Genomic DNA, 27,128 nt, shown 5'->3' with positions numbered 1-27,128 from the left:
AAATAGAGATACACGAAAAATAGGAATGGAGAGTAATAGTCCCCCATGATAGAAATTAGGGCGAGAACAAAGAACAAATCTATGAGCAGGACTGAAGAGCGAAAAGGTGTTGTCTACTTCCGTGCTGTCTCGTTGCCATCCCTAGATATGAAGTTAGAAATAATCTCAATCATGTTATTTGATCTTAATCTTACGAAACTTTCCAACAAATTATTATATATGATTTTAGATAAATGTTTTACTTTATTTTTTTTTAATATTTAAACACCAAAAAATTAACCATTTACTCCAAAATCTACTCACCAAATATGTAACAGTAAAACTAAATAAACTTTTCATTAAAACAAATTAGATTACCTCAACAATTTTTCAATCAAAAGTCAAAACAGTGATGATCGACCAATGAGCCGGAGCCAACAACGCGTCACTTGGGTGGCTTCGCTGTCTCTGTAATCTGTATCTTAATCTTTCCCCACCCTGGAATCACCCGTGGTGGTTTAGGCCCTAGTTATCACAACCCCGGTAGAAAATAAAAAATTAACCAAACCCCCACCCCCACCCCCACCCCCCCTTTCCTTTTCTCCAAAATAAAAAAGCAAAACAAAACAAGAGGAAAACAGGAAATAGTAGGAGCGATTTCAACGTTTTCTTTTTGATAGCACCGTGGTGGTTCTATCCATGGGATTGGGACCTAGAACTCGAAGATCTAGCTAGAAAGGGGAATCAGAGGAAGAAGAAGGAATAGCAGAGGGACCCAAGAACCTTCTACAAAGTTCTACAGCCGGCGGTTTTGCGCGATGGCGATCCTCTATGCCTTGGTGGCCAGGGGCACAGTGGTGCTGGCGGAGTTCAGCGCTGTCACCGGGAATACTGGCGCTGTGGCACGCCGCATCCTGGAGAAGCTCCCGGCGGAGGCCGAGTCCAGGCTCTGCTTTTCTCAGGACCGATACATCTTCCACATACTCCGTTCCGATGGCCTCTCATACCTCTGTATGGCCAACGACACCTTCGGAAGTGAGCCCTGAACTCTTTCTTTTCTTCTTATACTTCTTGTTGTGTTATCCAATTCACTAGTATTTACGCTAGTTTGAACTCGTTTTGGGAGATTAATGGTGTTGCTTCTCCTGCATAAGCTTAGGATCTATCTGAGAGGCTTGAAATTTGTGTAAAGGCTGTCAATCAAGTTCTGAAATGTTGTTCTGTATCTGTTCATCGTTATCGAGAGAGATATTCTCGAGATATTTTACTATGTTCTTTGATAGCCAGTATGAGTTTATCAATTGTTCATGGTTGCTGTGCTTGATTGATTTTATCATTATCTCCCACTGTGCTCAAATTGGTCGAATGTGGTGTGCACTGGCATGATATCTTAAACTAACTGCTTTTTGAAAGGCTTTTTCCATCAGGGAACTGTGTGGACTCAGGAGTGAAGTCTGTAGCTTTAGGGGATGTGTGAAGTTTTAGAATATGCTCTAAACACTATGTTGTAGTAGGTTGCGAATACGGACTAAAATACCACACTTGACGAGAAAAAATGCCATGATGCATGATTCTACCAAACCTAGTCTTGCTTTAAACTGTTAGACTGTCCAGAATTTTTTTACTAGAATCGCTAGACCACACAGCTCCTCATAGTATGTGTCTGCTGACTTCTGATTCTTAAATTAGAGGATGTTCTCTAGCCAGATAGCCAAACACACACAATTTCTTACAAGGCTTCCAGAGTCAGCCAGAGGCCTAGTGCCATCTCCCACATACGAGTCTTGTAATATGTCAAGTTTTCCTTGAAAAGTTGTATGTGGTGTTGAAGCACAAAAGGATATCCTTTGCGTGAACCTCAACATGCTTTGCTTGTTTTATAACTGCCACCTGATAAACTTTGTAGTCTTTCATTACCTATTGTAGTCCTATATAGTTTACATAAAAAGCAACAACAAAATCCTAGTTTGGTTTGGTAAAGTTTTTATTTTTCAAAAGTAGCTTATCAAAGCTATCTTTTGGCTTTCTAAAAGTTATAGAAACTATGTTTGGTAAATCAAGCTAAAAATGTCTTTCAATAAGCCCAAGCAACAAAAATTGTGTTTGGTAAAATAGTTTTAAAAATTTTTAAAGACCATAATTGACATAAGAGTAAATTTGAATATTTCTTAATGTATGATATTATATTAGACTTTTTTAATTTTGATAAGCACAAGTCAACTTTGAAAAGTTCCTCTTTAGATGCTCTTTCAAAACACCGCTAACTTCTAAAAGCTGAAAACACAAGTACATGATTCTTTTGATTTACCAAATATAAAACGAGGTGATTGTGCTTTTGGTTTACCTCTTCAAAAACTTTTCCAAACCAAACCTAAGTGGAATCAGCTGCATGGACAAATGTTATTATACCTTGTTGTAAATCATGTTTAAATTAAGTCCGTTACTTAAATCTCTTTTGATCAGCTCATCCAGGGTATTTTAGGTCTCCCTCTATCCCTAGCCTCTAAGTTATTCCCATCTGATCCACCATTCCAACTGAGGTTTTCAAGATTGTGTTTCTTAAACTTTATTGACTCTGCTGTAGAACCTATTCAGTTCTGTAATTCTGTTTGCATTCAATGGGGCCAGATATTTTCCAACTATGTAATCAGCAGCCTGTTTTAATGTATTAACAAGTATGTATTGGGAAAGCAAAAATTGTATTAGCAAGTAGTGAGGCTGACAAACCATATTGATGAAAGATACATGTCCATATTTGAGAGACCTTTTAACTTTGTGAGGCTTTAGATAGAGTAAATTACCTTTTGTTCAGAACACTAATAAATCTAAAGAAATATTGTACCCATGAAAGATAGGTTTCGGTGGACAATACTACTCAGTCTCACCAAAAAAATCACTCACTCTTTTTCAAACAAAAACTGTTTGTCTTCAAACTCACCTCTCTCTCTCTCTCTCTCTCTCTCTCTCTCTCTCTCTCTCTCTCTCTCTCTCTCTCTCTCACACACACACACACGCGCGCGCGCGCTCGTGCACACACACACTTTTTCTTTTCTAACCATCCCCCCCCCTCCCTTCCATTTTCAAATTTTCCATCGACTCTTCGAAATATTTTCAAGTTCCTCCTTCGGTTTGCACACATTGCTTTTGGATCCGAATAAATCGTACCTTTAAGAGCTACGGTGGATGAGAATTAGAAGTTTCTGAAGGAAATAAAAGGGTTAGGGTTTCGATTTTTCTAAAATTTTAGTTTTCGTTTGAAAAAGTGGTGGTCCCACCTGTTGCTAGATCTAGAGGGAGGCCGCGGAAGCATAGAAAAGAGTAAGAAATGGAAACTCTGGAAATGAAGAGGCAAGCCTTGGCAACCAGATCGATGGTTGGACAATTCATCCTGAATGAGATCCCTGAGTGGGGGTGAAGGGTTGGGGATCAGGGCTAGGGTGGGTTAGAGTTGTGATTGGAAATTTGAAGTTAGGTTGGGCTAGGACGGGTAGTTTGAGAATTTTGGCCAGTTTCTTAGTATTTAGGTATTATTATACACGAAACCCATCTTTCATGGATACAATGTTAGTTTCATTTTTTCGTGGATAGATTTATCAGCATTTTGATCATTTGTAGGTAGAAATGGTAGTTTACTCGTTTAAATATCTTTGAGATAATATAGAATGCTTTGCTCTTTATAACTTGTTAGAGACAAAAACTACTTGCACCATTAAAAGAAAGTGTGGCGTAGACTAGTGGTTTTCCAATAATCATTTGATACGCAGGACCCTCAGTTTAATCTTTTATAGTGCTACCTGCTGTGCTGTTTTCCAACTTTCTTTGTCGAAACCTTTGAATTCTAAAATCTGTTGGTAAAGATTAGCATATTTGTCTGTGCATCACAATAAATAACAAGTAGAAGTTATATATAAAACCATAGTCCGAGCAATTATGCTATGTTTTAATCAGCTTACTATAATACTAACTATGTTCCATTTTCTCTTTGTGCAGGGAGAATCCCTTTTTCATACTTAGAAGATATCCAAATGAGGTTTATGAAGAACTACGGTAGAGTGGCCCAATTTGCACCAGCCTATGCTATGAATGATGAGTTTTCAAGAGTTCTTCACCAGCAAATGGAATTCTTTTCTAGCAATCCTAGTGCTGATACCCTCAATCGTGTCAGGGGTGAAGTTGGTGAGGCAAGTGCACTTTAAAGAAAACTCTGTCCCTCCCCGTTTTGTCTTTATCCTTACCATTTTATTTATCTAGTATAATATGAGAATGGAAGACTATACAAGCTAATAAAGTTTTGATATGCTAAGTGAAGTTGTGCTGTGGTTTATGTAATTTGTAACCCTATGTTTCATCGTTAAGTTTCCCTTCCTCCTCATTGTTCTGAATTTTAGGTACCAAAGTAGGTTATTTTCACTTAGTAATTTGTATTTTGACGTGGAGAACGATGGCAGAGATATCAGTTATTAGTATTTTCTTTTATAGAAAGTTGTTATGCTAAACAGAAGCAGATACCCCTTGGAATCTTCACGTGCTTTTAGGAGGATGACCAAGAGGCTATACTAGATTACTAGCCAAGTTATATATGGTTTTTACTGAAAATCACTATACCAACATGCTTCTGTGTTGCACGTTGGGTTTTGTTTCTGAGTTGTATAGATGCTGTAATATGGTTCACTTCATTGATATTTGATTATCATGCATCTATGTTTTTGAGTCTGTTCATTTAGTTGGTGACGTTAAACTTATCAATCTGTGGTATAGATACGCACTATCATGGTGGACAATATTGAGAAAATATTGGAGAGAGGCGATCGAATTGAGCTTCTTGTTGATAAGACCGCGACAATGCAAGACAGTGCATTTCACTTTAGGAAACAATCAAAGCGCCTTCGAAGAGCTCTTTGGATGAAAAATTTCAAACTCCTGTGAGTTTAATTTCTTTCATATGCTTCCTATTATAGTAATTTATAAAGTATATGGATTCCAAAATCAGTAAATCTTAAGGTAGAGGGCACCTTTTCCTTTTGCTGGGATTCTTGTCTTGATTGTATGTGTCTTTGGTCTTCAACAGGGCGCTATTGACTTGCTTGATTGTTCTCTTACTTTACCTTATTATCGCTGCTTGTTGTGGAGGCATCACTCTACCATCATGCAGATCCTAGTTGACAGTTCCACAGTTCTCAAAATGAATCCTATCAATGTATGAATCGGAGTATTCCAAATTCGAATTTATGAGCTTGAGCAGGAAAATTGAGAGTCTAGAAACAGTTAAGTCTTTGTTGGCATATGTTTTTTCTCGTTGCTGTATTATAAAAATTAAAAATACAAGCTGGAGCCTGATGAAGTTCTATGCCATTATTGTGAGCTACCCATTTGTAAATGTGGATTATTGTAATCTTTTATCCAGGTTTAAATTCTTTTAACTTTATATTTTAATTTGTATACGCTATGACCTTTTTTCAATGCTTTGTCAGTTTGATTAATTGGTTAATGCTTGATTAATGTCTATCGCTCTTATGTCTCTAAAAGATATACATAATGATGTATGTTTTTGGAAGGTGTTAAAATGTTCTAGTGTACTTGAATGGAATGTTGGTGTTTCATTTTCTAAACACGGAGATTTATGATAAAATATATGGAAAGATGAGATTAAAAGGAAAATTTTGTAGATAGGATTATTAGTCTGCAAAGCATGGTGAACTTCATCCACCAAAGGAGAGACAACATTTCGGTGCTGTCCTATGCTGTAAACTTTGCCCTTAGCCAGCTGCTGTTGGGAGGAGCCGAGGCTGGGATCGGCTTAGCATGATTGGGCTCCTTTACAACAAGCGTTGGATAATAAAAATTTAGTTTTTATTCTGTTTGAAAATGATGATGGGATGAGCATAGTGAAATGGTGTCATGGTGAATTATAGTGAAATGCTATAGTCGCGCAATATTAAGAAAAGCAATCATCAAAGTCTCAAAACGAGGGCCATTTTGGCGGTGAAATGTGTTCGTGCTACTTTCGAATGAAATTTGACAACCTTTTAATATTTTTAAAAGGTTTATGAATTTAACTAACTTTAAATAGTTTAGTACTTAGTTTAATAGTCTCTTTAAATAAGTGTTAGGAGTTCGAATATTATTTCATGCATGCAACAATTTATTGACCAATAATAAAACCTTAAATAAAGTTTAGATTTGTCACGAATTAACCCTTAATATCGTGGGAAAAAAAGGAAAAAGGTTTATGACTTTTGTTTGTACAGGAGTGGTTTTTTTAACTAAACCCTTTTTCTAATGTTGTGAAAGTTATATTATCGTTAACAAGAAATTTGAATATGATATAATTTAATGTAAATATTAAATATGGCAGAACATGCATAAAATGAAAACGTAATAGTTATTATACTAACGAAAGAATAGTAATTGAGTGATAATTTCGAGCTTGAATTTAGTTTGTTGTTAGCTTTCCTTTTGGGGGAAAACGGGTAGAGCATTGTATAATAAATTAATAATAATCAGCTCAAATTTTATGAAAAATAATGTGTTTTGCATCTTATATTTATATAATATAAAAGCAAATACCAATATTATGAGACAATGCGATGTTGATAATTTGATTGTATTATAGTATAAATGTCTAATTTTTTCTCATATTACCATTTAAGTTTATTTTTTTATCTATAATGTTTCTAGAAACTGTTATGATTGCATTCATTTTTTTCACTAATTAAGCAATTATACTCACTAACTCTTACTAATTACCTTCGTTATCTACACACAATATATTCTCTTTCGGCAGCTAATTCTCAAATCATAATCACCAAATTCATTCTTTCATTTTTATAATCACTTCTATTCATATTTACTATATAAATCTAAATAAATCAAGATGACTTTTATAGTTGTTATTGAAAATACCTAAAAAATCTTTTCAACATCCACTCCACACCTTTTTTTTTATCTCTTTCTACATAATCTGAGGTCTTTTACTCTTTTCATTTTTGCTAATATTTTGTGAAATTATTATTAATATTAAAAGTTCTTTTTCTTGTTTTGCTAAACAATTGGCTCATCATGTATTAGATGATGAATTTTTTAGAACACTAAAACATATGTTCTTACAATTTTTTTTTTTTTTTTGCTTTTGTCTAATTGTGTTCATTAATTATATATTGTATTTGTCACCTACATATTACTTTTTTACCATTTCAACAATTTATATTTCTAATATTATTTTATTATAATAATAATGTTAAAAATGCATGGGGTTGTGATTGATAAAAAATAAAATTAAAAAATTAAATGTTATTTTTAGTTATTGAAATATTATATATGCATTTGCATTGCATCTAATAGCGTTATTCTTGCTTTAGAGTGTTTAATTTTAACCTAAAAAGACAAAAAAAAAAAAAACAACAACTTAAGAAAAAGAAAAAATAAAAATGATTATATAAAATTAAATAAAAAATTTCAATTGAATTTTTCATAATTTTTTCCCGAGCTTTATAAATATTTTAATTATATAAATTTTAATTTTTTTTTAATTTATATATCTATCTAAATTTCACGCCATGCACTGATCTAAATCTAACAAATAGTAATATATCAATCGGTTATGGTAGAAAGTTAATAATCTAAAATTATTTAATTTATATTAATATCTATAATTTTATATATGTAATATTTATATAATTATACAGTTATTATATCTAATATTACTCAATTATTTCATTAGAAATTAAAAAATATAAAATAATACAAGTGATAATTAAAAAATATAAAATAAAACAATTTTAGACAGATTTTAAATTAACTTTTTATTATCTTTCAAATATTTTTGTATATTAGTATTGATGAATTTAAGAAGGACAATTATCAATATGAATGTATGCAAATTAACCCCCTATTGATTTATACCTTATTTGCTTAAAAAATGTAATATTATAATATAGTAAATAAAGCCTTGTCACTACCATAATTTCCCGAGGTGCAAGTAAAACTAGTTGTTTAATTTTGGAATTGCAAATATATGAAATGATTAAAAAGATTTTGTTGGAGTTATTCTTGATGTCAGATTAGAAAAAGAAATGAGTAGAGTACACATTTTTTTTCTTGTGTAGACTCTTGTTTGTAGTATTTAATAAATAATTATAAAATAAAAATTTATGAAATTTGACATAATATCCTGAAAAAAAAACATATATATATATATATATATGATAATATTTTTTATTACAATTTTAAAGTAATAACACTTTCATTAAATTTATGTATTATTTACCAGCAATTTTTTTATATATAGAAATCAAATAACATATATTGAGTAGATAGTCAAATTAATCTTTAAAAAATTACGCGATAAATCGATTTTTAAAAAAAAAATTATTTAAATTAATTCTTAAAAAATTTTAAGTTAATCACGTCATTCTGTCAACTTTTTTTTTGTTGTTACCGTTAACAAAAGTTAATGTAACACGTTTCATAATGACTACAAACATAATAACTTTATAAAATTTGATTAAATCAATCGCTAAATAATAAATCCTAATCCTAATATGATGCATATAAATTCCCTTTCTTTGGATTGAAGTTGGAGTGGTTTAACATGAAGAATGAAGATAGAGTTGTTCGAAGTGCATTATAATTCTTACAGGATTGACAGTGAGATTAAAATAATTGATTTGATTAAAATAAATATTAAAGACCAATACAACCATTACTCAATATCAATATTCACAGTAATGACAACAGGTAAGTAACGTTTCAACCTACGATATCATGAATAATAAATATATAGGGATGTATTAAGTATGTATATGCTACTCTAGCCACATTTAATTGCAACTTAAATCCGAAAAAAAAAAAAAAAACACTCCAAGTCACTATCGGTGTTCAAATTCAAACCGATCTAAATTAAACTACTTATTCAATTCAATTTAAACCGAAAATCGATTAAAATCGCACTAATTTAGATTTGATTGGATTCTATTTTTTGCAAACCGCTGGATTGGATCGGATTTCGAATCTACTTTTTATAACCGATCAAATCCAATCCAAATCGCATAATGTGTTATAATATTATTATTTTATTATTATATTTACAATTATATTTATAACATGTTCAATTTATTATATATTTTTTTATTATTCATGTATTATTATTATTTAATAAATATTTTATGTTTAAAATATTATTTTTTTATTTATTTTAACTAATCTATAATTTTATTTCTATTGTTATGTTATCGTTAGTTTTTTAAGATATATTAAGACTTGTTATGTTATTGTTGATTATTTAAAATTTGATGTTAAGATATGTTAAGACTTGTTATGTTATATGTATTTAATTTTTTTATTTAAAAAACGGCAAATCCAAACCGATCCAAACTGCTTGTAATCGGATCGGATCGGATTGGATTTTTAAAAAAAGTTCATCCAATCCAAATCGCACCGCACATAAATTAAACGTTCAAATCGGATGATTTTTTTCCCTTATAACCGAACCAAATCACACCGCGAACACCCTTACAAGTCACAGTCCACAAGCAAATCAAACACTCTATCCATCCAATTTAACGGTCTATTTTCATTTTCTTCTTTGTTAATACTAAAGTCATTTTAGAACAAAAACTAAATTCGTAACTTAACCCATTAAAAATAAATTAACTTTGTTAGAATATAATTAGGATCAATTAATATTATTTAGTATATCTGAATATTTATTATAGAAAATTACATCTTTATTATTACGATTCTCTTAGCCCTTATAAATACTCTTCTATATTGTATCATTTCAAAACAACTTGAATAGACAACTAGAATATACTCAATAATACACAAATTCTTTCTCCAGTGTAGTCTCTTGTTTCTAACATGGTATCAGAGCTATGGTATCCTCCTTGAAGAGAATAGGTTGTTTTCCTTGCTATGAAATCATCGTAGTTTTTGCACTTTTTTTCTATGCCATTATTTCTTACCTTTTGTCACTCGATACTTTTTCACCTCACCGACTAGTTTGTTTTCTCTGTCTTGTGTTTTTTCGAGTCGAAAGATCAAACACCACTGTCATCCGCTGCTTACATGAAGAAATCATATAGTTTCCGCTCTTTTTTGGCAGTTTCATTTGTGTTCTCTCGTGGTAGTTCCGTTTGTGTTCTCTAGTGGCAGTTCCGTCTGCACTTCCTTCAGATACCGGCAGTTTCGTCTGCGCTTCCTTCAGACAATTCCGTCTGCGCTTCCTTCAGATTAGCGGCAGTTCCATTTGTGCTTCCTTCCAACAGTTCCGTCTGCACCCGTTTTATCAATTTATGCAGTTTTTTTTTCTATTTATTTCGTTGTTTTAAATATGTTTCAAACTCAAGTTGTCACTTGAGTTTGAGGGGATGTTAGAATATAATTAGGATCAATTAGTATTATTTAGTATATCTGAATATTTATTATAGAAAATTACGTCTTTATTATTACGATTCTCTTAGCCCCTATAAATACCCTTCTATATTGTATCATTTCAAAACAACTTGAATAGACAACTAGAATACACTCAATAATACACAAATCCTTTCTCCAGTTGGTCTCTTGTTTCTAACAAACTTAAATTTTCAAAAGAAAGGTGATTTATTCATGCGCAATTACTACTGTATATAAAATATTTAACTGATAAAAAAAATAAACAACAGAAAAAAATAAAATTGCATAAAAGTTTGATTTATTTTTTTTTTTCAACTAACACTTTTATATAAGTATGCAAAAAACAATATTATCGACGAATATATTAAGTTACAATTTTACTAAAGCTGTATCAAGAAGTTTAGTATTACCGCGATTTAAACGATTTATATTATTTGTTTTAGCATAGGGTTAATAGAAAGAACAAATTGAGTAGATTAAATATTTAAATGTTATTGAGTAGTAGAGTAATAATGTTATTTATTAGGTAACAGACATTAATACTTATTTTAAAAAAAAAGTGATAAAAAGCTTTTTATTATGAAAGAAGTCATTTTTTTAATTTCTCCTTAAACACTAAAATAGCCTTTTAAAAAGTTACAATTTTGTTTTAAAAATTGTAACAGATATTAATACTACTTATGAACCTATCTAAACGACCCATAATGTGCTTGAATAGTTGATTTTAGTAAATTTTGGAATATTTTATGTGCAATAAATCAACAGTTTAAGAGTTGGATATTAATATTTAGTAAAAAGAAGAGTGTAAGAATTAAGAAGTGGTTAATTAATTTTTTCTCTTTCATTTAAAATATTTGATAGAAAAAATAAAAGGATATTTTTAATTTAAAATAAAGCAAGCCGTATTGCTTTAAGAAAATTATTCATAAATCATTCAAAAATTACAAGTGGAGTGAAAAATTTTTAGGTGTTAATCTCTTTTATTGTTAATGACAATATAAGAAAATAAAAAAATTTACTTTGTTACTTAAATTAATTTTTTATTAGTTTAATATTGATAATAATTAATTATAGTAAGAATAGATACTGTTTTTTATTTGTTAAAAATGATCAAAATGTAAATATTCAAACTATGATGTTAATGGTTTGACAAACAAAAAAAAAAAAAGAAGAAGAGTGAAAGTTGAAAGAAAAAAAAAAATTGGTTCTTTTTATTTTGATCATTTTTAATAAATAAAAAACAGAAAAGTAAAAAATTTTAATACTGTTTATGTACTTTTAATATAATTAATTACTATCAATATTAAATTAATAAAAAAATAATTTAAGTAATATTTTTTTGTTTTTTTATTTTGTTTTGTAAGCATTGCTCCACCTCATTGCGTCGTACTTTTGTTTTCAAAAAAAGAAAAAAAAAAAAAAAAAGAAGATTGCGCAAGTCTATCGCAGCAAAAACTTGGTTAGTGATGTGTCATGTTGTAAAATCTGAAAAGCCAGATGCCTCAAAATGTGTTTGGTGCGTTTGCCACAAAATAACAGATAATCAATCAATTAATATTAATGCAAGGCTTAACGTGTGACAGCTTGTTAGTGGCTTACTAAGTTACTAGTTGGTTGGGTAGGGCGTTACTGGGTTTTTTTTAAGTTCCATGTAGGCCTGTACCTTAGCTTCAGATGCATGGTTTATTAATTAATTGATCTGCCATCCAGCTCATTGTGGTCCATGCATAGAGTTAATCGCTTAATCAGATTGTTGATGAATCCACAAATGGGTTTAGAAACTTATGGTTCCCGCCCGTCTGATAATTATCAAAATTTGTCTTTATTTGACAAAATTAATAAAATATTAACTTTATTAAAATTATTTTAGAAATGCTTTTTTTCTTTATCTTCTTTTTATTAATTTGTTCTACATTTTTTACCATTAATATCATCAATATTATCTCTAATATTCCACCCGCACAATTAATCCCACCTCCATTGCAAAGTCCACCATCTCACTCGAATTCCTGATCTTCTGCAACGGTCATTCTTTTCCGTCGTTGCTGCTTTTCTCGAATCTCGTTGCACAAACCCTCATCCCCTCTTGTAATCCCGTTCAACCCTTCATCTGCATTATACAAGTTGACATCCTAGAAGACCGACCTCGATCTCCTGATTTCATAGCTTTTAGATCGTGAAGTCCGCCAAGTTAATGATTTGGTTGTCGGTGGTAGCATGGGATGATTCGCTACAACGACGAAGCTTCACAACATGACGATTGTGACTACAATGATGAGCATACACTACAAGAAAACGTTAAGTACCGTCGAATTTTTTAAAAAAGTTTGCCTGTTTACTGTCAGATTTAGCGGTAGAATAAATCTGACGGTATAAACCTCGCGTAGTAACTGTTTACTGTAAGATTTTTTCGTTTGCTATTAATTACCGGCGAATATAAACCTTTAATTGCAAAATTCTGGAGTTCGTTACCGTCGGATTTTTTTTCGATAAATCCAACAATAATATATTATTTATTATTAATAATTAAATTAATAGTTATCGGCGGATTTAACCGACAGTAAATCCGACGGTAAACTTAAATTTTAATTTTTTTAAAAATTTATTTGAAAAATTAATATATAATTTTAAATATTTAAATCTAATAATTTATAAACTAACAATTTAATAATTTTTAGTTGAAAGTTCACAAACAAGTTTAAATATTAAAGTTTATTATTTAAAAAAAGAATTCAATTAAGTAGAAAAATTAGATTTGAAAGGCACGAAACTCTCAATTATAAAAATTGAATAATATTAAATTAGAAATCGAAAGAGCAATACTGATAAATATTAGAGATTAGACCATACTAATAATACTATATTACATAAAGAATCAACCATGCCAAACTATTTATGATATTAACAATTAACTAATTTATCGCCTACAAGATCAACTATACATTGTCATAAATTAAGCTAATACAATATCCAAATCAAACACCAATTCATGACCAATAAAGATTTCATTGTCAATTATTATTAATATTAATCATCTGAGAGTCACTATTAACATTCAGTCATAAGTTCACAAACCATACATGAACCAAAATCAAGCAAACACCATAAAAACTTTGCAGATCTATTCACCAAATCTATGAAGCACGGACACTTCGCTGAGTTATCGTGTCCGCGTGTCAGACACATTTTGGACACGACACTCACCGACACTCGTCCGACACGCGTGTCTGCTGTGTCCAACCGTGTCTTAATAAAAAATAAAAAATTATTCTCCGGACACGCCTGGACACACCTAAATACTATCACGTGTCCGCATGTCCAGTCTTATTTTTAACATATATTCTTAAAATAAATTTAGATATAGTATATATTATTATTTATTAAAACAAAAAATATTTTAAATACTTGATATAATTAAATAAGACATTAAAAATAATTAAAAATTTTATTTTATATTTTAATATCAATAAAATTTCAAAATATCATTACAATTTATCTAAAAAATACTTTATATTTTATATATATGCGTTTCCCCGTGTCATGTAAGATTTTAAAATTCGCGTGTCGATGTGTTCCGTGTCGTGTCGTGTCTCGTGTACGTGTCCGTGTCCGTGCATCATAGGACCAAATCTAAAATCCACAACATTAGCCAAATACAACCATATACAATCAATCAATCAGCCATATCAAACACTAATTGACATTCAACTATCATTAATCCAGAAACATAATTTAAACCAAAAACATAACTTAAATCAATAATTAAAGTTATAATATAAATAAAAACAACTATACATTGTTTTAGGTAGTGTTCAGATATTGATATACCTCTTCAGCACATAAGCCACGAAATTCAGTAGTCATTTCATGAGCCAAACTTGATCACATAGCCTGACGTTGTATAGCCATTTCAGTATTCTTAAAAAACTTTCTTCTTTCAAGGGCTATTCTTGCCTGAGTAAGATAAAAGATTCAATTGAGTTACTCAATACCATGTGATGTTATAAGAACATAAAAGAAAATAAATAAAGCCAAAAATAATATGGATTATATATCATAGAATAATGTCAAAACGAAGTGTACAATTCAACAAAACAGAAAGTATAAGCAGAAATATAATTTGAAATGCATCACAAGGTATTCTCTTTTTGTAATGGCATCTTTTTTGGCTCGGGTGAGGGAGGAAGGAATCCAATCACTTAACAATATTTTTAAGTTTAAAGTTTTACCAAAGGATTTCACTTATAGTTTGTAGTTGATGTATGTTCAGGGTTCACTAACTACAAAAGAACTTCCTCTTCTTGTCATTAAGAGATTTAGTTTTCATGCATGGCTCATCCAACCATTAAAGGAATGTGTGTCGTGTATTGTTAAATAACAGTTTACATTTCACACTTGACACTTATATACTGACCGGGATCAAATTTAAACTATAAAACAAGCTACCATCACAAGGTTTCATCTAATGTTGGGATCAAAAACAAGTAACAACACACAACACAAATCAACAGATCAGAAACATATGGAATCAACAACAATGTGCAACTATTTGGGTACCAACCTAGGTCCACAACAAGTAGCAAGTGAAGAAACTCTAGAATTGCTCCGAGGAAGAGCGCCCCGTGACTCAAGCTCATTGATAATTCCTTGCACAACCTAGCAAGCATTCTCCATCACAATTCTCAACACCATTCACATTCAAAGTCAAAACACACATAACCAAAATAGAATTTTAAAATGTCTTAAATATAAAAACATAATTAAAAACCCTAAATCTAAACTAATACATGAACTATATCTAAAAAATAGTTAAATCTCTAATATAGACACCCTAATTGTAAATTTTTTAATACATAACAAATTAAAATTAAATAAATTAGGATTTAAGATTTTTTTGAATAAATTAAAAAAATAGTAGAAACAAGAAGAAGGACAAAATACTTAGAGGGAGGAAGGAGACAGCTCCGGTGACACAAGGAGCAGCAGCAACAATGATGGTAGCAGTGGCGGAACGACAAAAACGGCGATAGAGCAACCAACACAACGTAAGGAGTCCATGCAGTCTTTGAATGCTGTTGGTGGTGGCCGACAGTGGTGGAGGGGTTGTCGGAGGTGGTTTGTGGGGGAGAGAGTGAGGGACAAAGAGAAAGGAGAAGGTTAGAGAGAAAGGAACATAGTTCAGAAATGCCATGGAGAGGGTTCACGATTCGAATTTAGGACAACATTACCGTCGGATTTATCAGCGGACAAATCTGACGGTAACGCTTTGCGAATGACCAAAAACACAGTGTTCCACTAATTCAGATTACCGTCAGATTTATCCACCGATAAATCCAACGATAATGATTGCACAAATTTTTCTTTTTTTCCCCTCCATTTATTACTGGTAAATTTACTGTCGAAAAGCCAAATCTAACGGTAATTTTTTTACCCGACGAATTTATTGCCAAATTTACCGGTAATTCCATCGGTAAATCCAGCGCTAACGTCTAACGCTAAATCCGACGGTATTCAGCATTTTTCTTATAGTAGTAGGTGTGCGTAACAACTGTGATTGCTTGTGTGGACCTTGTGTGGTGTGACTGTGCCGCGAACTAGTGGATTCTAGTGACGATAATGGAATTCTTATTGTTTGATATGGATAGGGTTATATGAGATGAAGAATACTTGTTGCTTGACAGATTCTCTAGCAAAGGATGGATCATGAAAAAGTTTATGTGCCATTATTTGAAAAATTGGGTTACAAAAAGGTGAAGTCCGCCATTCGAAATAAGATTGATGTTGGTGGCATTAAGAATTGTGAGATTTTTCTTACCCCATTATTTCATAAGCCTACATTAAGATGATGAAGTTGAAGCTTATTTGTTTACTTGTTGATTTTTTGTTTTGATTCAATTTTAAAATTATTTGAATAGCATTGTGGGATATAATAACGGTGATAAAAATAGAAAATGTTATAAAATAAATATGAAGAAGAAAGAAGAAAATAGAAGGTATTTGTGAAACTATATTAATGGAGTTAATATTTTGTTACTTTTGTTAGACTAAAATAGATTTTGATGGTTATCAAATGTATTTAAATTTTTTATGATCAGTTTTATCAATAATTAAATAATTTTTATGGTAAAAAATGATTATTTATTTAACAAATAAAATTTAAAAAATTAAAGACATGAAAAAATGAAAGATTAAGGTAAAGTATATTTTTTTAATTTGTCCCTGAAGTTTGACAAAAATTTTAAAAATATCCATAAATTTTATTTTGTTTCAATTTTATCCTAAAAATTTTCAATTTGCATCAAACTCCGACAACTAATTAATAAATTTTCAAAAAATTTAAAAACAATCCAACAACAATGCATAACAATTATGTTTAATTTGTTTGTATTGAAAGTTGTTATAAGATTGTTGTTGAATTATTCCTAAATTTTTTAAAAAATTAGCCACCAAAAATATATTTGATGCAAATCAAAAAATTATAGGACAACATTGAAATAAAATAAAAGTTATGGATATTTTTAAATTTTTTGTCAAACTTCAAGAACAAAAATATATTTTATTCTAAATATTAAATATATATTTTAAAAATAAAATTATCAAATTTTAATGCATTTTTTAAAATATAATTAGAATAAATGAGACTTTTTTATTTTTAAAACTTAGTAATTTCATTCAAGTGAATTATTTTGTGAATGACAGAATTTGTTTTAAAAGAATGAAAAAAAATTAAAAAATATGACAAAAATAACCAAATGTATATAGAATTTGATTTTGATGTTTTATTAATATAAAAAAGTTTTATACGTACATCTAATAATGTAACGTCACATAAAAAATAATAAGACACTTTTTCTTCTAAAATATAATAAAATCTATTGTCTGATACTATAGATTATATATCCTATGTTATAATACTAAATAAAAAATTAAAAGAAAAAAGAAGGAAAAATGTTTTAGGAGATATAGATATACGCAGTGGTAGAGCTTAATTAGGGCAATGGGGCTATGGTCTCCAAATCTTTTATAAAAAAAAAATTAGTAGTAAGTTTTCAAAAAATAAAGAGTAGTTTAATTTGTTCAAATGCTTTATTATAATTTAGAATATCCAGGTTTAATTCTTATTTCATGTTTTTATTGCATAATAATTTTTAGAGTGGATTTTTATTGGCTTCACAACACATCTAACAAAAAAAAGTTATCTAACAAAAATCATCATGCTTGCTGCTTTGTTTTTCATTATAAAAACATATTTTACTTCTCATTCTAAAATTAGGTATTTTTATTTATTTAATTTAATATTATTTCATATATTATTATTTATTTAATTTAATTTTTATATGATAAAAAATATTAGAATATTCAATAAGTATTGATATTATTGTATTTGTATAAATTGATAAAAAAAATCAATAAATATTATAAAATTTTAATATTTATCTTTTTAATTTTTTTTTTACATATTTTACAGGATATATATTCAAATTTTTATACAAAAATAATGATGAAAAATCAAAGAATTGATGCATTTTTTAAGAGGAAGACTAATATTCAAGAAGGAGAACATATAACTTCTACAATATCAACACCTATAAATAGTTTTTCTACTTTAATGAATCACGAAAAAAGTGAGATACAACCTTCAAAAATTTAAAGAGTTGCATCAGATGAGTTTGACCTTAAATTTTTATATTAAATTTTTGGCCTCCTAAAATTTTGTTTCAAGCTCCGCCACTACATATACGGTGACAGTTATTAATTACTACGATAAATACGAAATTTTTACAATATTTAAAAATATAATAATTAAAGTTAAAATAAAATTTTTTATTATTATTTGACAATATTTTTAATTTAATCACTTTTTTCTTTTTAAATTAAAAGGTTTTATCAAATAATAAAAAAAATATACAATCTTAATTTCAACTATACTTTTTTAAATATTATCAAAATTTCATCACTAATATATCCACTGTAATAATAACTACTATCAAACTCACCATAACTTTAAAGATCGGTGCCAAGACTAAAAATCATGCAGTAATACCATCAAATCTTTATACAACGAATTAAAATATACCAAAACGTGCGTGCATACGTGGTAGAGGATGGTCTAACTACATTATTTATTTGTTTAGATGTATATAGTTCAATGAAACTTCTGGTAGTTGTGATGTAGTTGACTGAATTAATTAGGTACGATGGTTTACACAGTAGATTATTTGGTTATTTTGAATTAAAGAAGCTGATTTTTCTCTAAAATATTTGGTGAGTTTAGCAAATAATTTAATTTTTAATTATGATGACAAATATTTGTTTGAATTTAAAATTTCATTTTTTATTTAGTGTGTGTTTTATTTGTGTAGTCAATACCAAGTAAGCAAATCAATTTTTGGACAAACATTGAAATATAACTACTCCTATATGAATTAGCATAGAATTCAGGTATATAATAGTTCAACACAAATGAAAAAGGGAATACATCAGTATATAAGCAAGGAGGAAAAAGAAAAAAAATACTAAGGACAATCAAAGCCATTTTCTTCTCCAAAGTTTTGCTCAACATTTTGATTTTTTCATATTGCAAAGATTCAATCTTTGAGCGTATTGTCTTTCGTATATATTGGCATATCAACCAGATTTTGATTAAGGAAAGAAAATACACTCAGTCATTTTTTGACATTCTCTCATTTATCTTTTCAATTACTTTTATTCATTATATACCATGTTTTTCTGGGAAATGGATCATCTCCATTTTTTTTAACACTTGAGAGAATAAAGTGTGATCTCTCACTTTTAATTTTATAAGTGGGACCAAAATTAAATAGAAGAGAAAGAGCAATGAAAGGTGAAATCCTACACTGGACACCATCTAATTTTTTTTCCACTGAAGAGGATCCACTCCGGTTTTTCTGATTCTATCTTTTTGTAATATTGAAAAGACAAATATTTGAGGCATTTCTTAAAAAAAATATTTATATCATTTTGATGTAATTTGTTTTCTAAGTTGATGAATTTAGTTGGTTCTCCGTAGGGATGGTAAATGGGCTAGTTCGTCTCCCGTTGCCTAGTGAGGCGGTCTTGAATTTTTCTTCCACCCCTCTAACAACAAATTGGCGGGTTGGCGGGTTTAGGCAGCCAAGTTTCTCTCTTTTTTTTTAATAAACCATTAAATATTAAATAATATACATAATTTCTAAATTCACAAACATTAAAGTCTTTATAATTTTGAATATGTAATAAACATAAATACATAATCATCAACCAATTTTTTGAAACAAAATAATAAAACTAACATTGTCCAAAATAAAATAAACATTATCCAAAACATATAATTAAATATCTTCAAGTCTCTAATCAATCAAACATAGAACATAATCCAATTATAACTTAGAACATTTTTAATTATCGTTTAAAAAAACGGCGGCTTGCCGGGGAAGCCCGTCCTGCCCCGCCAAAGTCCATGAATTAGGCGGTGCAAGTTAGACAGGCTTTTTAATTATGGCAGTTACAAATTTTCAGTTCGGCTTGCCTTTTTTGGCAGGTTACACGGGCCGACCTGATGGATTTCGGCCCGTTTACCACCCCTAGTTCTCCTTATTAAGTTATGATAACACTTGGTGTGAAACTAGGTTAGGTGAGTTTAGTCAAAGGTTTAGGTCATTCTTCGATGGAATTAGGTTGTAATCTTTGGAATTAGTGATTGTAATTTTTTTAAAATTATAGTAAAAAATTTTACTATTATTGTGGTGGAGACTAAATGTTGGTCACATTGTATTAAGGTTGCGTTTGTTAATAGGTATGGTACACTAAAATAAGGACATAAAGGCGCAAAACCATGTTTGTTAAATGAGACATGAACACAGATATTGTGTCTAAAGACACTAAATTAGCCTCTTTTGTGTTAGAAATACTAATAAAAGATATAACTTATTTTTTCTTTTATTATCCCTATTAATTTTTCATAAATATATTTTTTATCATTATATTTTTCTTTCTAATTTTTTGTGTGAAAAAAGAAAGTAAATTGAACTTTCATAATTTGTTCTTTCTTATATTTAGTTTATCACTAAACAAAATATAAGAACATTATTTTTGCGTTTATATTTTTTGTGTCCTCTTCTCAGTTCTCAGAATCAAACATAGTCTAAGTGATTGAACTAGAACACATAATGGTACAAACTTTTCTTCTTTTCTTAGTTCTGCACTATGTCACCACGAGACAAAACAAAAAGGTTTCATGATTTTTCATTTTTTAGCCAAAACATACAGCAACTTTCTTATCAACGGATTTTGATACGTCAATAAAAAAGAAGTTCTAGATTCAACCCCTTTTCTATGCGGATCAAAATCTTTAATATTATCAAAATTGACTATATGAATATAATGAGTAAAAATGCACCCAATAGTCTAATTAGTTATTTTTTGTTAGTAGTAGAATTTACTATAAATAACTAAATAGGGATGATAGTGATATAATGGATAAATATGGGCCCAATAGCCCTAATCTTCAATGGTGCTTTCATTCACCATCATTTTCAATTTCTATGGTGAGTTACTGGACTCAAATAGGAAACAATCGAATAAGGTTACAGAATATTATGATAATTTGATTGCTTTTGCAAAAAGTACTGATATCATCCATCCGAATTATTGCTTCCGTGTTTCATCAATAGATTAAAAATCCATATTTATAGAGAAGTTTGCTATAAAAATTTAAAATATATATATGTTAAAATCTTGGTTTAGTGCAATTGCGGAAAATAAAAACTGAAGATGAAGAACAAACAGATCCAAAATTTCAAGCACAAATTTAAACAAAAATACAACACTAGAGCCAAATTTCAGAATCAGAAAGAATATAAACCCATCCGAATCATTCCAAATTTCAAATAATTAACAACAATCCAAAAAAAAATCAAGAAACAAAAAACCTAAATCTACAATTGGAGCATCCAGAACCAACCGACTTAGATGAACAAGACGATATCAATGATGGCAGAATAACTCATAGCAACATGGCTAGCAATGGCGTAGAAGACGACGTCGTTGTGAAGGAAAAGTCGATTGTGATGATGAAGACAAATGTGACATATTTGATACACAATATCAATGACTCGACCAGTGATCTAGAAACTGAGATGAGTGAACGTCAGTTACATCATTGCTAAGAGGTGGCAAAAGGAGCTCTCTAGCACGTTTCCCCAATCGTGGCTAGGCCACCTCCACTTAGGGTGTGTGTGGTTCAAGTATTACATTATTATAAAGATTCCATTTCCATGGGAATTAAAGATACCCAAGGAAAATGTGGGAATTGAAATGATGGTATTTTGATTTCCTGGAATCAAACTTGCTTAGGAATAGTTTTTCAAACTTTGAACCAAATATAAGAATATGATATTCCCATCTTAAAATTCCTAGGAATAATTTATAATTCCTCTGACCACACATACCCTTATGGTAGTTGTATTCCATTGGAATAGTAATGGTGAGAGTCACACGGAGATGGAACTTGTCTATCAGGTGATCACAGAAGAAGAGGAGGCGGAAGCTTTGAGTTATTTCAGTGGCAAACTCAAGAAGAAGAACCATGGCGGAGAAGAGGTGACCGACACTTCCTTGCTCATGGTGGAAGGTGGGTTTGTAGTAAGAAGAATGAGATTAGGGTAAGATCACCTCCAACTCTTATGCAGAGACTCCTGGAAATGGATGGAGTAGTAGAGCCGTTGTTCACTCCTCAAGGTAGCGTTATTTGTTTTTAGCGATTAGGACTAAAACTGGGTACTGAGACTCAGTATTGTGTTTAGTGGTCAGAGACTATAACTAAAATTTCAGTTCTGGGACACAATACTACAAGAAAAACGTTGAGTAACGTCGAATTTATCTTTGGATTGAAATTGACGCTATAAATGGCGCTGAAAATTATTTACTGGTGGATTATTTCGTCCGACGCTAATTATCGGCGGATTTTTTGTCGATTTATTAATGAATTTGTCGAGACTAAGTTGTTGATTACCGTCGGATTATTCTGACGGTAAATCCGACAGCAGTTTTTTTTTCACAATTAAGCCACAATTAATAGTCAAATTGAATTTCTGGTTAACATAGTTATGGAAAAAATTCAAAATTACCAGAAATCAACTAATGATTTTATTAAATATCAATTGTCTGAATATAATAAAATGTCACAGAAGTATAATAGAATGAAATAGGCATAAAATAAATTAAATTAAATTCCTAAATCCTACAGATCCAGGTAATCGTCGTCGTCGTGTTTCCCTATTGAGGCGGCGGAGTAGGTGCTGATGTCGGTGCCCTAACAGCAGTGCCGCTGTCTCTAGCACGCATCTGCTCGTTGTACACTTCCATCCGCTCTCACAAATGCTCTAGCCACTCCAACTTCTCCATCATCTCCAAGTTGATGGTTGCGGTGTCTCCCATGTGTGCAAAAAGCTTATTGTACCCTTGCTTAGACTGTTGAGCTTGTTGGTGAAGCTCCTGTGTGAGCTTCTGCACCTCCTCCCTCAAGTCGACAACTTCCTCGGAATAGACAGGGCGGGTGGCAGAGGCAGACGCAGATGAAGCCGCTAATACGGAGGTGCGGAGGCCGCTGGCAAAGAACAACCCGAACCCGAAGACGTGATTCTTGTGGGGCTCAGAGGCAGTCTCACGCCAAATCCAATCAGGATCTACCATTGAGGTACCGGAGCCGGGGTCGTCGTTCCCACTAGGCGGCTGAGATTGCTAGGTCGCGACCTCCAATCTTTGCGTGTAGTCCTCCTGTGTAACATACGTTGTGATTAGGATAACAATTAATTGACTTTAAATTGAATAAGTTTCAAATTTAGAATTAATTGGAACTTACATAATGAGCCGCAGACCACTCATCAACAAATCTCTCCTTGTTGGCTTTCAACATATGGGTATACTTGAAGGTGTCCGCCAGTGTCTCCTCATGATCCAACGACTTAGACTACACATATTGAAATCAACCAATAAAATAAATCAAGAAACAACTAATTCAAGTAATAATTAACAAACATTAGTAAACTACTTACTAGCCTGCTCTTCGTCTTCATGAAGGTCGCGACCCACCCGTATACTTCGAAGACCTCAACAAAGCCCTGTTAGCGATGTTCGTCAGACAACGACACTTGAACCCCTCATCAGTTCTAAAATGGTCCTCTAATTCCTTCTTGATAGATAGACGGATTCAGATCGTTAGGTGGTCGCATCCCTGATAAACGTCGCTCATAATCTGCTGAAGTCGTTTAGTTGTCCAATAGTCATAGATCTTCCTGATCATGAGATCATATTCCGTATCCCATATAAATTTCAATGGAAAGAAGTGATTCAACAACATTAGTTTTTTAAAATAAAATACAGTTCAAATACAGTTTCAACATTAGGTTCTTACCGCCTACTTTTGAAATTATCGCTATCTGGTCTCAGCAGGGATCTTTGTGCAGCTCAATTATGGGTGGTCGTACATTGACTTAATAACCTCGAAGATCTCCTATGTACATGCATTGTTATTCAGTGAAAACCTATCAATGTAAAAACTTAAGATAAACAAACACATAAAAACATATAAACCTTATTCGTATAAAAGATATTAAAATAGTAATAACTCACGACTGTATGCCATCAAACCAAATCCTCATCCTATGACGGGCGGTGGTGGAGGGGCATCTTTCTAGGACGCATTAGACAAATCACTCACCGTGGACTTTGTCACTGGATCTGTATGGGGCGTAATAGAAGGAGGCACGTAGTTCGGATTTGGAACCATGATGAACTGTTGGTCTGCGGGACGTCACAGGGTTCGATGGGGTAGTCGGGGGGTAGAGGGGCGATGACTGAGCAGTCCCTGGAGATTCAGTGAAAACCCTCCCTCTACCACGAACACGAGACCCACTCGATCTACCTCTGCTACCTGTTGTCATGTCTGCAAAGAGAATATATTATTAACACTAATCAGCATATATACTACACAAATCATTCAACATTTACATTATCTTAAAAAAAATTGACATAACCTCCCTTAAAATTGGACATATATCCACATTTACGGTTCCCACAAATCCAACAAATCTCAATCCATAGCATCACTCAAAACTCAATTAAATTCACAACAATTAAACTCAACTAAACAAGGAGCCTTCATGATTCAAATCCAAAGCAATAATCCTTAATCTCATGAAGGTTGGAGATATAATATGTAAGCTAGAAGACCAAAATCTTATATCTTAGAGTGATAAATAAATCTTGAACATGACCAATTTAAAATCTAGAGCAATAAATAAATTTTGAACATGACTAATTTAAAATGTAGAGCATCCATGTTGACGCATATACATATGTTGCAAGGTTAGAATCATATACAAATGAAATCATAAACACAAATTTCATTTCAGACATTCTATAACCTTTAAATCAAGGATAATTAGTTTTACTTACTTTCACAATTAGTCAACAAATTAACATAATCAAACACAATAATATGTGACATGTATAAATTCAAACTTTAAGTACGAATTTTATTGAGTGAGTGGGATTGTACCATGGACTAATGCAACTTAGAAATTCAATATACGGAGACGTACCTAACAAGTTATTACTTAAATTTGTAATGACCTATATCACATGAAAACACATTATTATGACTGGGTAGCCTTATAAGTAGGCATATGTTGTTTATAAAACACAATCATTAGATTGTTATAAGATTAGATTTATGAAAAATGAAAATTTAACTATTTATTTTTAATGGCCAACTAAAAATTATAGTTAAAAAGCTTTCATTTTAATTTCATAATTTATAGATCAAATAACAAAAACAATTTATCAAAAATACACACGCATCAAATAATGAATATACTAGTATTATAAGTTTATAACCAAATTCGCATATATAAATCTCTGGTCTTATACTAATTTTTTCTTAATATAACTATTTTTATTTGACAGCCTTACATAAAAATCCATCAATTTTTCCAAATAACTAAAGTCGTATTCCTAGAGCAAACCATTTCTGTTCTTATATTAAATTTATAACTAGTATAAATATAATAAAATAATATTTCTTATTATCATATTATTACCAATAAAATTGAATAATTAATTGAGTTGTTACAAAATTCTAAACTAACAAAATCCAAATCCTAAACTCAATTTCATATATAGTAATCAATTCCATTTGTTCAATTTATTTTTAAAACATATATTAAAAGCAATTTCACAGCAAAATTCAAACACTAATAGTCGAAACGGCCAACTTACTTAAAATGGAGGAGGTGGCCAGTGGCATTGCAGACTGCTCATCGCAATGGCGAGACGATGCAGATTCTTCACGGAGCAGAGGCGTAGCTTGAGCAACTCTCTTGTCACAGAGAAAGGATAGTGCAAGAAGAGGAGGAAGGCGGCGACACGAGGCGGCAGCGGCGGCGTTTCTCACGGAACGATAGGGAGAGGAGAGGGGTAGAGAGAGTGGGAGAAGAGAGGGTAGAGAGAGAGAAAGAGGAGATTTGCAATGAAGGGGGAGAGGGTTCGCAGTTCAAATTTAGGGCACGATTACCAATGACGGTAATGCGGTGCGGATCGCCAAAACGCAGGATTTCACTAAACGTGTCTACTGTCGAAATTTTTTCAACGGTAATTCTGACTCTAAAATTGGCGCCTATTTTCTTTATTTTCCCCACAAATATTACCGGCGAATTTACTATCGGAAGCGGTAATCCGCTGGTAATTGTTTGACATGCTGAATCCCACACCAAAATCATTGATAAATCCTTCGGTAAAGCCGACGCTAATGTACGGCGCTAAATCCGACGGTACTCAGCACATTTCTTGTAGTACAAAACTTCAGTCCCTTTAATACCCCAAGAAAGTGGCGACACAAGAGACCGGAATTTTTTAGGATGGAGGCTAAAACTTTAATAATATTTATTCTAAAAAATATTCTCATTTACCTTTTTAAATTCTAAATATACCCCTCAATCTCTATATTTATCTTAAACTATACATAATATTAATATATGACTCAATTCAGTATATTTTACACCAAACATAATACAGATATTTAATTTAGTCTCACACTCTCTCTTTCAATTTCAGTTTCTCAATCTCAATCTCAATCTCCCTTCCAAATATAGCTCCAGAGTTGGCCTCTCAATCGCTTGTTGGGTCGTTTTTTTGTGTCCCAAAACCAATCAGAAACAATTGATAGATATAAATAAATTCATTAGATTATGAATGATCGACTTTGTTATAAACAATGGAATTCTGGTAGTAATTTTTATTTTGTCCAATAGAATAAAAATAATATAGGAAATATTATTAGGATTATTTGTTACTTGTATTAATTGTAATTAGAATTTAAATTTTTTTTCACAATCTTAAAGGTAAACTTATTTTTAAGCGGAATATAATGTAATGAGTAAAAGTGGATCCAACATCTCAATTATATATTTTCTTTAGTAGTAAAATTTATTATAAATAGGAGTGATTATGATATGATGAATTAACCATAAAATTAAGAAAGAAAAATGTTAGAAGGTCATAATAATTTATTATTTTTGGCCATCATTTTTAGTTATCAATCTAATTCATTTAGTTTAATATATAATTCAATAAATTCTGATAACCCTTTAACATTACTCATTAGTTATTAATAAATTGTATCCCTTTTCTTCTTTGAATTTTTTTTTTGAAATTATCTCTCTCCCTATTATTAATGCTTTCTTAATTTTTACTAATTA

At 30.9% G+C, this 27,128-nt stretch overlaps 1 protein-coding gene across 1 annotated transcript; it reads left to right on the top strand.

The window, feature by feature from the left end:
* Positions 1-371: 371 nt before the first annotated feature.
* Positions 372-5,462, top strand: LOC112736358 (vesicle-associated membrane protein 714). Its single transcript, XM_025785773.3, has 4 exons — positions 372-1,014; positions 3,970-4,160; positions 4,738-4,901; positions 5,048-5,462. Exons 1-4 carry the CDS (start codon positions 798-800, stop codon positions 5,136-5,138), a joined length of 663 nt encoding a protein of 220 aa, XP_025641558.1. The 5' UTR covers positions 372-797; the 3' UTR covers positions 5,139-5,462.
* Positions 5,463-27,128: the final 21,666 nt, after the last annotated feature.

Source organism: Arachis hypogaea, chromosome 13 (genome assembly GCF_003086295.3).
Source record: "Arachis hypogaea cultivar Tifrunner chromosome 13, arahy.Tifrunner.gnm2.J5K5, whole genome shotgun sequence".
In the NCBI taxonomy this organism is placed as follows: Eukaryota; Viridiplantae; Streptophyta; class Magnoliopsida; order Fabales; family Fabaceae; genus Arachis; species Arachis hypogaea.
The sequence above is the reverse complement of the archived record's forward strand: the minus strand, read 5'-3'. Positions and strand labels throughout refer to the sequence as shown.

Bases quoted from the DNA above. Each gene is read 5' to 3' on its own strand.
- LOC112736358 (XM_025785773.3), top strand. From the start codon at position 798: ATGGCGATCCTCTATGCCTTGGTGGCCAGGGGCACAGTGGTGCTGGCG. The intron at 1,015-3,969 runs GTGAGCCCTGAA...CTCTTTGTGCAG, and splicing joins GGCCAACGACACCTTCGGAA to GGAGAATCCCTTTTTCATAC. The intron at 4,902-5,047 runs GTGAGTTTAATT...GGTCTTCAACAG, and splicing joins ATGAAAAATTTCAAACTCCT to GGCGCTATTGACTTGCTTGA.